The 15,397-nt window shown below is 39.6% G+C and overlaps 2 protein-coding genes across 2 annotated transcripts; both read left to right on the top strand.

Moving 5' to 3' along the window:
• On the top strand, positions 1 to 10,265 carry LOC134627443 (uncharacterized). The gene is made up of 13 exons (XM_063473511.1): positions 1 to 103; positions 394 to 556; positions 2,529 to 2,721; positions 3,479 to 3,575; positions 3,664 to 3,725; positions 3,991 to 4,105; positions 4,337 to 4,398; positions 5,073 to 5,169; positions 5,258 to 5,319; positions 5,709 to 5,811; positions 7,672 to 7,736; positions 8,834 to 9,122; positions 10,246 to 10,265. Exons 1-13 carry the CDS (start codon positions 1 to 3, stop codon positions 10,263 to 10,265), a joined length of 1,431 nt encoding a protein of 476 aa, XP_063329581.1.
• On the top strand, positions 10,219 to 14,135 carry LOC134626872 (uncharacterized). Its single transcript, XM_063472763.1, has 5 exons — positions 10,219 to 10,820; positions 10,902 to 10,961; positions 12,713 to 12,793; positions 13,381 to 13,446; positions 13,762 to 14,135. The coding sequence occupies exons 1-5, from the start codon at positions 10,271 to 10,273 to the stop codon at positions 13,983 to 13,985; spliced, it is 981 nt and encodes a 326-aa protein (XP_063328833.1). The 5' UTR covers positions 10,219 to 10,270; the 3' UTR covers positions 13,986 to 14,135.
• Positions 14,136 to 15,397: the final 1,262 nt, after the last annotated feature.

Here is a 15,397-nt window from a genome sequence, read left to right as displayed (position 1 = left end):
ATGTCACGGAGAACCACTCCCCTTCAGGATGCCATTAATCACATTCTTGCAAGAAGAGACAAGAATTCAATGTTAGAAATCAAATTTATTAATTCAGTTAAAGGTGAGTGACTTTGACACATTGCAGGCTAGACTGAGGGGTTACGCATCACCAGTGGTGACCTGTACAAACATCAATATAAATTAAAATTAAAGGTATTTTAATAATAATTTAGTTATTAGCAAGCCTGGCTATTTATGTTTTCTGCAGTCGGACATGTTTTCTTTATTATATATGTAGAATTGAAAAAAAGCACAACATTGCATACTTGCAATTTACAGATATACATATTTAATGAATTGATTATTTGCAGTGCTGCCACGCCTGTGTCTCTAATATGGTTGTGTTTTCAGGTCGTGGCATCTTCACTTTAGCCAATTTCAAACAAGGAGACTTTGTGGTCGAGTATAGAGGGGAGCTTATTGATGCAACTGAAGCTGAACACAGACGTAACCTGTACCACAGCGCATGTTCAGTCTTCATGTTTGAATTCATATGGAAGCAGAAGACATTGTGGTAAGTTCAAAATGACTGAATGTTTACATTTCTATTGCAAGGTCAGGATTTCTGAAGCAAACATCTCATATTGCTCTTTAACGAGTCCTTACCTCTAGTACCCGGCCCCGTCAGTCCCCAGAATCTATAGAAGGGGGAGTGACGGACCCGTGGAATAGCGGGATCTCATTTCCTGGTGACCCTGTGGTCCCCGGGAACTCGCTGTACTGGGGACGTACGGGACTCCCACATATGCTGAGGGCCCGTCAGTCCCCGTATTCAGCCTGTGTGTGCCTTCTCTAATACACACTCACGGGCGTAAAGTACGGGGTTAGAGGGGTAATAATATAAGCCTACATTTTACAGCTAAGACAGTGTGCTCACGCTGCTGTGAAGATTTAAAATATAATATAGAGATAGAGAAAATAATAAGAAAATTCAAATGGCCAGGGCTGAATGAGCGGCCCTGTGTCTGTGCGCATTTGGCACATGTGGACACGGAGACTCGTGCACTGTTATACTGTGTCCAAAACTACTGTATAATATGTACAATGCCAAAATAGTACATGTCAAGTGTTCTCTGTCTGTGAGGTAGGTAGATGGATGGCTTGATGGATAGGTGAAAAACCTTTCAACACAAAAAATAAAGAACATTTCATTAATCATTCAGATAAATTAAATGCATTATACAGAAGACAAATGAAATAACAAAAATATACACTTCAGTAAAGCCACTTTTGTCTAAACTATCATTTATCCTAGTTTTAGTTTTACATTCATTAGTTTTTAAATCAGAGGTGAGTAATTTCAAACAACGAAGATGAAATAAACTGTGGTCTACCTTGCATTTTTTACACTTTCTGTAACAATTACATTTTTAAAGTATACATTTTAGAGTTTACAAATATTTTAATAAAGACTTTAACCAAGGATTTTTTTACAAAGAATTATTTTCCTTAAATTAAACCAAACATATTTACACTAGTTTTAAGATTTAACCAAGGATTTGGGGTAATTACTTTTAGTATTAATTAACATAAATGTGTGGGAAACACTATCTACATAAACAATTTATTCAAACTTAAACATTTATTTTAATATCAATATAATTTTTTAAACTTAAATGCAGTAACTATTTCCCAAAGCATAAATACATTTCCACAATTGAGCTTCCATAGTTCCCAAACATAAGCAGCAAATATGAGTCCGAGCTTACCAATAGCCCGTCTAACTCAAAGTCTTCCTCACAGTGGAAAGTGGATTGTGCTTGGTTTGCTGTCCTCTCAGTATGTCGCACTCGGGTTAAATGACTGCTGCATGCATTTTAAGGTCTACTAGGCACGCCCGCCCTTGATTGCTCTAATTCAACTCACCTGGTGGAGCAGTGCGCACCAGGCTGCGCTTAGCTGTAGATTGCACAAGGTCTAATCAGCGGCCACGCGCAAGCAGCAGCAGCACAGAGCAGGTAGTGGGCAAGAGGAGGAAGAGAAGAGAAGAGTAACAGCCACACCTACTAGGTCAGCGCAACAGTACAACAAAACCACGTTTAAGCTCTAAGCCAGGGGTGCCCAATCCCAGTCCTTGAGAGCTACTGTCCTGCAGTTTTTAGATGCATCCCTACTCCAACACAGCTGAATCAAATAGTTGGATTACTTCTTCAGCATGCCATCAAGTCTGGCAAAGGCCTGATAACGAGGCATTCATTTGATTCAGGTGTGTTGGAACAAGGACGTATCTAAAAGCTGCAGGGCAGTAGCTCTCGAGGACTGGGATTGAGCACCCCTGCTCTAAGCACAAGTAGGAGCGCAAACACTTATCTGAGTCAGAAAGCAACGCGTCCTTGACTGATGGACCCTCTTTAACTTATCAACTATGCATTTAACAACTAAACTTGTATTGGATGTTGTGTTTGTGTTGGTGCTTAAAAATTATAGTATAGTTCATAGGCGTGTCACTATAAATGTTTGTTTAATGTATGTTTCCAAATTTGCAGTATTGATGGAGCACTTGAAGATGGGTCATTTGGGCGACTAGTAAACGATGAACACAGGACACCAAATTGCAGAATGAAGTTGATTGAAGCAGAAGGGAAGCCACATCTCTGCCTTTTTGCACTGAAGGAAATTGCGGCAGGAAGTGAAATTACTTATGACTATGGTGGGAAAGAATGGCCCTGGCGGAAAAAGGTGGGTCATTTAAAAAAAATTTTCCCCCTATGAATTGTTGTTTAAAACCTACATATCTAGATGTCACAATTAGGGCTGCAACTAACGATTATTTCAATAATCGATTAGTTGTCGATTAGTTGTTTCAGCCCTAGTCACAATATTTAAATGTCCTCTTGGTGGTATTCAATCTGGTTTAACTAAATCTTGAATTTGTATGACTTTCCCAAGTGATGATTGCAAGCTTATCTGTTTTGTGTCCCCTCCACAAGTGTGTTTTACTGAGTGGCCACACACTGGAGGTGAAACAGTGAAAGCATCAGTTTGAGCTCAGATGTCATTATGAGGCTGATGGACAGTGTCCTTGAAAACCTTGGGTTTTTCTGTGTCAGACATATACATGCACCTTTTACTCACAGTCACTTTAGCTTCTTAGTATTGTCTTACTTTGGCTTCACTTTACTAGGTAAGGGTTAATCACTCTGTTTCCTTGCAGTTAGGGTGAGAGTTAGAACTGTATTTAACTGAAGGTGAAGCAGAAAATGCTTAACTATGTGTGTGTGTCTGACACAGACAAACTCAAGGTATGTGAGAACACTGTCCTGACATCTGAGCTCAAACAGAGTCTTTCACTGTTTCATCTCCAGTGTTTGGCATACTCAGAAAAACACACGGGTTGAGGGGACACTGGTTAGAAAAGACCACTCGTAGTGGATTAAATACATTTCCACTGTAGCTGCCAGATGTTTACAATATTTGTTCTACTTTTCATACCCAGCTAAAGATCGCAAGCATCCCTTCTGGTCAACAGTGTGTTGCAGAGCCTATTGCCCATGACGTGGAGCACCATGTGATCTCTACAGACTCATTCACAGGTGAGTCCCTGCTTGAGTAAGCACTACCTGTTAAACCCTGGGGTCTTGCAAAGCACTATGCCTCCATGTCTTGTGTTCTCTTCTACAGACAGAGAATTAAGAGCAGAGTGTCAGTCATCTAGACCTACAGCAGACAACTCTGAGCATGAGGTTAGCATGGATTCATCTGTTTACTAAAGATTGTATCAATGTGTAGTTTGGTAAATAGTGTGGTTTGTAAAGATCATGTTTATCAATTGATTACAATTATACTGCATGTACAGTCTTTAAATCATTGTACGTACAGGTAGTCATCATTTAACATTGCATTTCCCTCTCAACATCATTTGGGTGTTTTAAGGTTTGACTGAGAGTGTCCCTCTTGATCAGATGGACACTGTACCATTGATGCTTGTTCATCTTTGCATCTTTTTAGGTGCATTCTGTTGGAGGTCAGCGTGGCACTTCTTCTCTGAAAGAGTTAATTGGTGAAGTTGGTGTCCAGTGTCGGGAGTTGTCACCCCAAGCGTTCTCAGAAGAACTTACCAGTGGTCAGTTTTGAGTAAATGTTAACTTCTGGCAATGCATGACATGCCTGAAGGTTTGCTGCATGAAAAATGTGCCAGTATTGGGACATTTCTGATGATTCTATAGTGTCTTGATGGATATTTTGAGTAGAATTGTGACAGTCAGGGATGTGAATTGATTGCGTTATGCGTAGATGTGTTTTTTTTGACTTAACGAAAGTCAAGCACTGAATCTCCTTGTGTTCCCTTGTACAGAGAGCAAATCGAAAGAGGTGCCACAATCATCCAGAGCTGTGCCTAATGACTCTGCTTGTGAGGTGAGTTGAAATTGACCTTTGTTTTAAAATTGACCAATGGTTAGAAGTGTTATGGTGTTTACATGAAACTCCATTTTGAGTATTTTAGCAAACATCTGGCAGCGGTGGTGGAAATGTCCTCTATTTAGAACAGGAGGTCTTTTCTAACCACAGTGTCCCCTTAACAAGTGTGTTTTACTGAGTGGCCACACACTGGAGGTGAAACAGTGAAAGCATCAGTTTGAGCTCAGATGTCATTATGAGGCTGATGGACAGTGTCCTTGAAAACCTTGGGTTTTTCTGTGTCAGACATATACATGCACCTTTTACTCACAGTCACTTTAGCTTCTTAGTATTGTCTTACTTTGGCTTTACTTTACTAGGTAAGGGTTAATCACTCTGTTTCCTTGCAGTTAGGGTGAGAGTTAGAACTGTATTTAACTGAAGGTGAAACAGAAAATGCTTAACTATGTGTGTGTGTCTGACACAGACAAACTCAAGGTATGTGAGAACACTGTCCTGACATCTGAGCTCAAACAGAGTCTTTCACTGTTTCATCTCCAGTGTTTGGCATACTCAGAAAAACACACGGGTTGAGGGGACACTGGTTAGAAAAGACCACTCGTAGTGGATTAAATACATTTCCACTGTAGCTGCCAGATGTTTACAATATTTGTTCTACTTTTCATACCCAGCTAAAGATCGCAAGCATCCCTTCTGGTCAACAGTGTGTTGCAGAGCCTATTGCCCATGACGTGGAGCACCATGTGATCTCTACAGACTCATTCACAGGTGAGTCCCTGCTTGAGTAAGCACTACCTGTTAAACCCTGGGGTCTTGCAAAGCACTATGCCTCCATGTCTTGTGTTCTCTTCTACAGACAGAGAATTAAGAGCAGAGTGTCAGTCATCTAGACCTACAGCAGACAACTCTGAGCATGAGGTTAGCATGGATTCATCTGTTTACTAAAGATTGTATCAATGTGTAGTTTGGTAAATAGTGTGGTTTGTAAAGATCATGTTTATCAATTGATTACAATTATACTGCATGTACAGTCTTTAAATCATGCACCTTTTACTCAGTCACTTTAGCTTCTTAGTATTTTACTTTTGCTTCATCTAAATAGATTCCCCTCTCTCTAACTCACAAATCTCAGGAATTGAATAGATATGCTTCACTATTTTATCTAAAAAGTAACTCCTATCTCCATTTCCATCTCTCCAGAAGGATTAGTAGAAAATATGTAAAACGGTCAAACATTATTTTTAATTCGTCATAAAATATTTGGGTAAAAATGTTTTGTTTCATTTCATGTTTTTAATTTTTTCCAGTGTACAATTCATAGGCTGGTATTTGAATCGGTGAAACTTGACAAATGCGGGATATGCCATTCACCTTTGACAGCTATCAGATGGCACGGTCTAAGATGCAAGCGTAAGTGTATTATTTATCTTGTGTTAATTAATGCATTTTTTCACTATACCATAAGTTACCATGAGTCAGGTCTACATTTTCATATGTAAAGAATAAAAAAAATCACTTCAAAGTTTTATCAATTCAAACCATTGCAATGATACACAGTGTAATGGCAGATACTATCACATATCATGCATTTGAGTTTGTCTGCTTAGTGTGGCAGAGAACAGAGAGCATACTGTAATAATGTATATTGCCCTCTTACTCTTTGTTGATTAGACTGTTGAACTTTACAACTTTAAATCTTTGTTTCACTCTTTCAACATCAAGCTCATATAAGCTAAATAAGCATCTCACCGTGCGCAAGGCATGCCTGTCCGGGTCAAGGGTCACGACTACCCAGCGTGCATCGTAAACAGTAAACACGGCCGCGTGTGATAGCGATATTGAATATTTTGAGCGTCCTAAAGTCAATGTTTTAAAAGAATTTGGTACGAAACGGGGATACAGTGCTGCTGGGAAGAGAAAGAAAGAACTCGTGGCCCTCGCTTGGGCGTTTTCACTACAAAAAGCCCCTATAGTTTTAACAAAACAGCAGGAGCGGGAGGCTATGCTACCTTGGATATAAGTCTCTGCTCGAGATCGAGACTGACAGTTGTCAGATGACAATTCCAGATCCCTTAGAGCTGAGAGAAGGTTGGTACAATGAATCGACAGCTGCAAATAAACTTTCACTTTCAAAGCCTCATATCCGGAGCCATCAGCCTCTGTGGTGCCCGGAGACGCTCGTGCGGGGTTTGGCCACTGACGTCTGGCAACCCTGGCACAGCACTTCCCCGTAGGCCTATATCCATGGATGTATTAAAAGAACCAAGCCTTTATCTGACGGAGAAGTATAATTCAGCCTTTACATCGTGGGTAGTGGTGTACTCTGACCCGGCCGCGCCGTGCATGCGTACTGACAATGCTGATTTAGCTTATTTGTGATGTTACAATGCAAAAACCACAGTTCCTGATTTGATCTGTTATATAAAGATAAAGCAAAATGCACAAATCTTTAATTATATTTAAGAGAGTATCAACATGTATGAAGTAAACTGCCCTCAAGTCTGTTTGTCATTCTGTAATTACACATATACACACAAACTTGGAAGATGATGTTTGATGATAATAAACCCTTTGAGTAAACATTGCATCAAACTTGCAAACTTCTTACAATGTCAATATAGGAAGCCCAATAAGGTACTGGGTCTGATTAATCCAGACCTATTCCAATAGATCAATCAGGCAATTTGCAATACAAATGCTTGATGGTGTCTCTACACATTTTCAATGACTTTTTAGTAGAAGTCCTTTTCATCTCAATCCTTATTAATTAATGTAGGATAAACATTTTAGCTTTTCTGTTTCTCATTAGATCATTCTGCCAGAAGTCTTTGAGCCAAGAATGCATTCTGAAACATGGCCCATAATGAGTAGTTTGGTCAGGTCAAACTCTCTCTATATAGATAGAGAGATAGATAGATATAGATAGATAGAGAGAGAGAGAGATAGAGAGAGAGAGAGATATATATATAGAGAGAGAGAGAATTAGTCTGTTTTTAAAATAACAATGTTTTATATCTCAAATCTGATGGAAAAAATTGATTATTAGGATGATGCAGTATATCATATTCATAAGTTTAAAATGTGTCTTAAACTTAAAACAAAATCTGCTTTTTATTCTGAATTATGCGTTTGTTTTAAATTCACTTTATGCTTGTTTATATTTAGTGGTCTTTGTGAATATAATTTGATGTGTGGGATCGCTACTTTTTAAATTATAACTTAATGAATCATCGGTTGTTGTCTAATGCTGTGGTTTCTTTGTATTTGTAGAATGCCGTTGTGTGTGGCATAAGATCTGCCTCCAGACATCTTCAGAAGACTGGGATATGTCCGACGTAAGTGTACAGTGAAATTCAACCTGGAAAGACTCAGATATGGAGAAAGAATTAGACATGCTTTATTGAACATTAAATATTTGGCGGTCAGACCCCAGCGGGAAAACTGTTGATAAAAGCATTGCTGATTGAAGTAGGAGGTGTTCCCCCGGGGTCTGGACACTGGTGGTGGTATGGAGGCAGGGGGCAAGCATGGGGTTGCAGGGGTGGTGGAGGGATGCAAAAACGCTGAGAGGCCGAGCTATGGGTGAAAGAGCTTAAATGCCCGGATGCTGAATGGAGGCGTAGGTGCGAGGGAGCTCCGGATTGGCTGCGCCGGAGTGAGCAGCTGAAGGGAGTTGAGGTGATGATGATGATGATGATGGAGACGATGTGCAGGTGTGTCTCCCAGGTTGAATTTACGCAGGCTTCATTATAATATAGTTAATATTGACGTAGATGCAGTTCGTGAAGATTGCCACATGTTGCTTGCTCTTCCTTTTTCTTTCATCACAAAATTATAAGGATAATCCGTTTTGTAAGTGTTGTCTCAGAGAATTGAAAGCAGAGAGATTTTGGACTGGATAGAGTGTAGAAGTTACGTGAGAGAGGCCAGAAATAAACACATTGTAAAAATATTACTTAGATTGTATTATAATCCTTTGTAAAAAAAAAAAAAAAAAAAAAAAAAACAAACAAAAAAAACAGTTTCATACAATCTAGTCTCAAAAGTTTTACAAATTTTGATCTGTGGGGGTCATTGTGGGAGGGGCTCTGGGACCAGGTTAGGGCTGGTGTCTTAGTTTTTTTGTTTTGTTTGTGTTTTTTTTGTTAATGTCATTGTTCAAAAAATATAAATTGGATATTAGAAATGGGACAAATATCAAAAAAGTACTGAATCGATCACAGATTGCAAATTGATCAAGCAGAATCAAAATACTTGCACAAAATACATATCTGCTGCACATTTTCTTCTTTAAATCAGGAGGTATTTCTTAGTACTTTTAAGACATCTAGAGACTTTGGTTTACGTCCCGAGCTCTGTGACGTGAACAATTTAGCATTTATCCTTCCCATGTTTATTTCTGTTATTTAATCTATGCTGCATTTACGAACAGGGTGATGTCTCATCTGATGAAGAATACATCCCAAATTCTGCATCAGATTCAGAAAGCTCAGGAACAGAGTTGTCTATTGAGTTACCTGGACCATCAAAAAACTCCCATGCTGCTAGCATGCCTGATTTATGCGTTACTTTTGCTGAAAAAGAACAGACCATGGATGTTAAGAACAACTTTGAGCACATTTTGAATGATCTTGAAACTACTGATGATCTTCATCCCGACCAAGAACCAGACAGCTCAGAGTCATGCCAGCAGAAAACAAAAGATGCATGTAGCGAAAAGAGTACTGTAGATATTAGCCAAAATGAATCCCCAACCAAGTCAACAAAATTAATCAAAAGCACAGTCAATTTTTGTTTTGTGTGTGGAAAACCTCAAACAAAATTTGCACGTCATCTGGAGACGCATGTAAATGAAAATGCTGAAGTCGCCCAGGTGCTTCAGTTACCCAAATCATCAAAGGACAGAAAAGTTCATCTTGAAAGGTTACGAAACCTTGGTAACTTCAAGCACAACTCTGCTGTTAAAACCACAGGATCAGGTTGTCTTAAAGTGAAAAGGATCTCAAAAAAGAGCAGCAGCAGCGCTGAGACATACGAGTACTGCTTATACTGTAAGGGTATGATATCCAGAAAAGAAGTTTCTCGGCATATGAAAAGATGTGCTTTAAGACCAGAGAATAATGCTGAAGAGAAGCTGAAAGATAGAGTCTTTGGTATAGCATCTACTCAATCCACAATGTCTCAGCCAATTTCAAGTGAACTCTACTCAGTACTGGGCAAGATGCACAAGGATGATGTGTCTAGTGCAATAAGGAATGATCATTATATTATGCAGTTGGCTCAGTCTCTTTTTAATAAGCATGGAAGTGACAGATCAAAGCATGAGTATATAAGACAGAAAGTAAGGGAACTTGGGAGATTACTTGTGACTTTGCGTCACACAACAAGAATCCATAATATGGAAGAGGCAATAAAACCAGCCAACTTCTTTATTCTTACTAATGCTGTCAAGAGAGTTTCAGGTTTTGATACTGAAACCAGCACATTCAAAGCCCCAAGTTTGGCCCTGAAGCTTGGACATTCTCTCAGAAAAATAAGTGATATTATCATGTGTCGTGCTCTCATGGAAGAGGATCAAGAGGCGATCGATTCAATCAGGAGGTTTCACACACTTCATGAAACAAAGTGGTCTGAATTCGTTTCCCATTCAGCCTTATCAAACCTGAGTGAGGCAAAATACAACAAGGTCGACAGCCTTCCACTGACCAGAGATGTTCAGAAGCTGCAGTTATATCTTGGTCAGCAAGTGGAATCGGCTAGGGAGAAACTAGGTGATAACCCAACAGCAGGAACTTACGCAGCACTAGCAAAGGTGATCCTTTGTCAAGTGATTTTGTTCAATAGGAGGAGGGAAGGTGAAGTAGCACGTATGACTGTCAAAAATTTTGAAGATCGTGACATGTCCAAACTAAACGATGACATCAGCTCTGGGCTTACAGAAGTTGAGAAAAGGCTTTGCCAACAGTTTGCCAGAGTGGAACTGAAGGGGAAAAAAGGACGAAAGGTGGCTGTGATCCTGACTTCTGATATGACCGATAACCTGTCACTCCTCGTTAGTAAGAGGAAAGAGTGCGGGGTATCTGAAAACAATATGTACCTTTTCGCCATTCCTTGTAGTGATGGTCACTACAGAGGGCAGTTTGGTCAGTTTGCAGATGCTTGCGGAGCTGAACATCCTCAGAACCTCAGATCAACTAACCTTCGCAAACAGATTGCCACGATAAGCCAAGTCATGAACTTGAAAGATAATGAACTAGACCAGCTGGCCGATTTCCTCGGCCATGACATCAGGGTCCATAGAGAATACTATCGACTGCCCCAATCAACAATTCAGCTGGCTAAGATCTCCAAGTTGCTCATGGCCATGGAGAAGGGAAGTGTGAAGGACATTCAAGGAAAAACTCTGGATGAAATTGGTGGTATGCATGGTTTATATGTTGTTAAATCGGCTTGGTGTTTGTGAATATGGTTGGTCTAATAACATTTTTTCAATTTTATAGATGACATAGATGGGATGGCTACTGGATCACAGCAACTCCCTGATGCTTCCACATTGCGAGGTACTGAAATTATTGTATTCTGTGTTATAGACTTTGCAGTTGTATTGATAAAATATTTAAAATTTAAATTTTTATATATTTAGATAATGTTATTGCAGTTCTGTTTGTACTTTGCTGTGTAGTTAATACCATTTACAGTGAGGAAAGTAAGTATTTGCTATTTTGCAAGTTCTCCCACTTAGAAATCATGGAGGGATCTGAAATTTTCAGCATTGGTACATGTCCACTGTGAGAGACAGAATCTAAAAGAAAATTCCGGAAATCACAATGTATGATTTTATTAAAATATTTTTGTATATTACTGCTTAAAATAAGTATTTGAACACTTGCTTATCATGCAGATTTCTGACCCTCAAAGACCTGTTATTCTGCTTTTAAACAGTCCAACTACACTCTGCTCATGATTCTAATTTAGCAGCACCTGTTTGATGCCGTTAGCTTTCATAAAGACACATGCGCACCCCACAATCTGTCAAAAGTGTTGCAGCAACATGAGTAAAACCAAAGAGCTGTCCAACGACACAAGAGACAAAACTTTAGACCTTCACAGTGCGCGTGCACGCATGTGCGTGTGCGCGATGGAGCGTGTGCAGGTGACTGTGCGTACCCTCTGCAAGACTCCTGCAGGCGCCCCTGAATGGAAGAGGCTAATGTCTTCCTCGGACTGGAGCCCCACGTAAGATCTCAGCTCGTGGGGTGTCAGTGATGCTAAGAAAGGTGAAGAATCAGCCCAGAACTACACGGGACGAGCTGGTCAATGACCTGAAGAGAGCTGGGACCACCGTTGGCAAGGCTACTATCAGTAATACACTGAGACGTCATGGTTTAAAATCATTCATCACACTGAAGGTTCCCCTTCTTAAGCCAACCCATGTCCAGGCCCGTCTGAAGTTTGCCAGGGACCATCTGGATGATCCAGAGTCATGGGAGAAAGTCCTGTGGTCAGATGAGACCAAAATAAAACTTTTTGGTCTAAACTCCATTGTTGGGGTTTGGAGGAAGAAGAAGGATGAGTCTCATCCCGATAATACCATCCTACAGTGAAGCATGAGGGTGGAAACATCATGCTCTGGGCTGTTTTTCTGCACAGGGGACAGGACCACTGCACTGTATTAAGGAGAAGATAAACGGGGACATGGATTGTGAGATTTTGGGCCAAAACGTCCTTCCCTCAGTCAGAGCATTGAAGATGGGTTCTGGCTGGGTCTTTCAACAAGACAAAGACCTGAAGCACTCAGCCAGGAAAACCAAGGAGTGGCTCCGTAAGAGGCATTTCAAGGTTCTGGAGTGGCCTCACTAGTCTCCAGACCTCTGTCCAATAGAAAATCTGTGGATGGAGTTAAAAGTCTGTGTTGGCCCAAAACATGACAGATCTACAGAAGATCTGTGTGGAGGAGTGGGTCAAAAGACCTTCTTCAATGTGTGCAAACCTGGTGAAGAACTACAGGAACTGTTTGGCCGCTGTAATTGTTAACAAAGGCAATATTAATATAGTTTGACTCAAGTGTTCAAATACTTATTTTACAAAGAAATATACAAAAAACTTGTTATAAAATCATACAATGTGATTTCTGGAATTTTCTTTTAGATTACGTCTCTCACAGTGGACATGTACCTATGATGAAAATTTCAGACCCCTCCATGATTTGTAAGTGGGAGAACTCGCAAAATAGCAGGGTGTTCAAATACTTACTTTCCTCACTGTATGTAATAAATATATATAATAAAATTTTTATTATTTTTTTTGCTAGAAAAATCTATCAATGACAATGAAGAAATATTAACTTCTGTGACTTCTGATTTGCCTCACTTCTCCGAGACTGCAGCTCAAGGTACATTTTCAATGTTGTACTCAAAGTTTGCCCAACATATCTTATGTAATGAGCTGGGATCTGTGAGTTAGTCCTGTTCAGAGACAAATCCAGTGAAATGTGCAGTAACGTATTTTAACAGCGCACATCACGTATGATAACGATGCTCTCTTGTTTCATTAATGCCACTTGCATCTCTGTTTTTCATTGCATTAAAAATGAAATCAGACTTTACTATTAACACTACTATGCTGATTACGATAACCTGGGATTGTGTATAGAACAATATTACTAACCATCAGTACATTTTTACATGGTCGATTGTTAGTTGTTCCATTCCTTATTGTGACACTAATGCTTTATGACTAGTATTTTGATGCTTCATCAGTTTTGGCCAAGCAAGATTTGGCCTGTACAAAATCTACATCATTTCCCAGTAAACTTATTACCCAAGGTATTGTTGACTTCATCCAGTTCAGCAGCACTGCCATGTGTATAGTTATTATAATAGAACTGGCTGTCACTGTCCCCTCTGTGCCCATGGTGTTTGATTGGTAGGCAGAAAGCCTCTTTAAGCCCATACATTTATACTGTGCAATATTTTTTAGATGACCAGGGGAATGATGCCTGTGTGACTTCTGGTTCACCTCCTGTCCCTGACTCAGTTACTAAAGGTATGATACAAATCAGATGCCATGTCCATCACTAGGCACTATGTGCAGTCAACACCAACATCATGTGGTTAGACATTATATAACATATAAAGAAGCTGAATGTATTTTGTGTTTACCAAGCAGTGTGATGAACTATCATGTTAATGAAAACAATCAAACTTTAAATTTTATCAGGTCTACAGTCTATTTATTATCACACACAATTTGTTTAGACAAGTACCAGCTTGTTTTCACAGTTTTGAACACCATCTCTACCTACAAGTGCATCTCACATGATCTTTTTAAACTTCAAATTTGTTTTGTTTTATTGAACAGGTTTACGTGTTTCAGCAAGGCGGTGTGTGAAGAGACCATGGTCTGAGGAGGAGATAGGAGCGGTGATGAAACATATGAAGCCTTTTATTGAAAACGGTATCACTGTCACCAACCAGCAGTGTCTGAAGTGCAAAGAAAAGGAACAACCTATCTTGGAGACGAGATCTATTCAAAACATTCGAGATTTTGTGCGCAACAGAGGACTGGCCTTTAAAAAAAAATAAATAAATGTTAAACACTAAATGCACTTTTTTACAGTCTGAGCCTTTACCTTTCTGGGCCTGATTTCAAGGTTAGTGTTCTCCATTCAAAAAGTATGTAGTTGACTTCACTGTGCTCACAGGCAGTGTTTTGTTTTGATGTGTGGTTAGCCTGAGTCTTTTAATGCCAGGATTCACTTTTATTTTCCTTCAATAATTGTTACAATGCTGTCCTTTTAAGGAATTGATTATTGAGTTGGTTATATTAAATATAGTTCAGTAATTCAACAAATGTGTTGTGTGTTGATATAAGTCTTATGTATAAGTCATGGTGTCAGCCCGACTCACCCCTGGTGTGCAAAGGTGCTGTTTTATTGGTCAGCCACTCAGTGCCAGTTTCTTCAGGACAATGAAAAACTCTATAATACATAGTTTGTTCTAGTTGATGCAAGCACTGTTGTGTTATGCTTCTAGTTGTTTTAATGACACTTTGACCACCTGTTAGTAGATCACAACAGATATGATCTGCGGTGTTTTATGTAAGCTTGTATGTCAGATTGTAATGCTCATCAGAAAAAACCAAAATATAGTCTTTTTATTATTTTTTTAATTTATTCATCCATCCATCCATCCATCTTCAACCGCTTATCCGAGGCCGGGTCGCGGGGGCAGCAGCCTAAGCAAATTTATTCAATTTTACTATAATGATGTATCAGTCACAGTCTTATAATACACGTTCTTTTCTAAGAAGGTTATACTTAGTGCATGTGTGAGTATATGTATAGTGAACTGGCTTTACACACCATGTGTCCTTTTAAACCAGATTTACTCAGAGTGTGTGTGTGTGTGTACAGTAGACTGGCTTTACACACCATGTGTCCTTTTAAACCAGATTTACTCAGAGTGTGTGTGTGTGTGTACAGTAGACTGGCTTTACACACCATGTGTCCTTTTAAACCAGATTTACTCAGTGTGTGTGTGTACAGTAGACTGGCTTTACACACCATGTGTCCCTTCAGAACAGACTATACTTTGTGTATATGTATGATGACATCACTGACCTTGTACACCAGACTGTCCTTATAGACCGAGCTACAGAAAAGTCTCTACAAACCACCAGAATGTCTGAAAAAATAGCCTTTTTTATATCTCAGTTGAGCAAAGAAAATGTTTAAATTTTAAGTTGTGTATAGGTTTGCTGATTTTTTTCATGATTTTTGATATGCATATTGTAGCTCTAGCACCTCTGGAACCCGGTGTCCCCATAGCCCTATGTCCAGTCTAATTTGCCAAAAATTTCAGAAATTGTCCCTCTAACCCAAGAAACGGGTATAGGTGTGTGTGTGTGTGTGTGTGTGTGTGTGTGTGTGTGTAAGCTAGGTGCTGGATGACGCTGTGGAGGATCACCTGCTTCTGTGTGAGGACGCGGCGAGGGT

Source organism: Pelmatolapia mariae, linkage group LG5, assembly GCF_036321145.2.
Source record: "Pelmatolapia mariae isolate MD_Pm_ZW linkage group LG5, Pm_UMD_F_2, whole genome shotgun sequence".
Lineage (NCBI taxonomy): Eukaryota > Metazoa > Chordata > Actinopteri > Cichliformes > Cichlidae > Pelmatolapia > Pelmatolapia mariae.
Note: the sequence above shows the minus strand (reverse complement) of the source record. Positions and strands in the feature narration are given on the sequence as shown.

Bases quoted from the DNA above. Each gene is read 5' to 3' on its own strand.
- LOC134627443 (XM_063473511.1), top strand. From the start codon at position 1: ATGTCACGGAGAACCACTCCCCTTCAGGATGCCATTAATCACATTCTT. The intron at 4,106-4,336 runs GTCAGTTTTGAG...TCCCTTGTACAG, and splicing joins CTCAGAAGAACTTACCAGTG to AGAGCAAATCGAAAGAGGTG. The intron at 5,170-5,257 runs GTGAGTCCCTGC...TCTCTTCTACAG, and splicing joins CTCTACAGACTCATTCACAG to ACAGAGAATTAAGAGCAGAG.
- LOC134626872 (XM_063472763.1), top strand. From the start codon at position 10,271: ATGACTGTCAAAAATTTTGAAGATCGTGACATGTCCAAACTAAACGAT. The intron at 10,821-10,901 runs GTATGCATGGTT...TCAATTTTATAG, and splicing joins AACTCTGGATGAAATTGGTG to ATGACATAGATGGGATGGCT. The intron at 10,962-12,712 runs GTACTGAAATTA...TTTTTTTGCTAG, and splicing joins TGATGCTTCCACATTGCGAG to AAAAATCTATCAATGACAAT.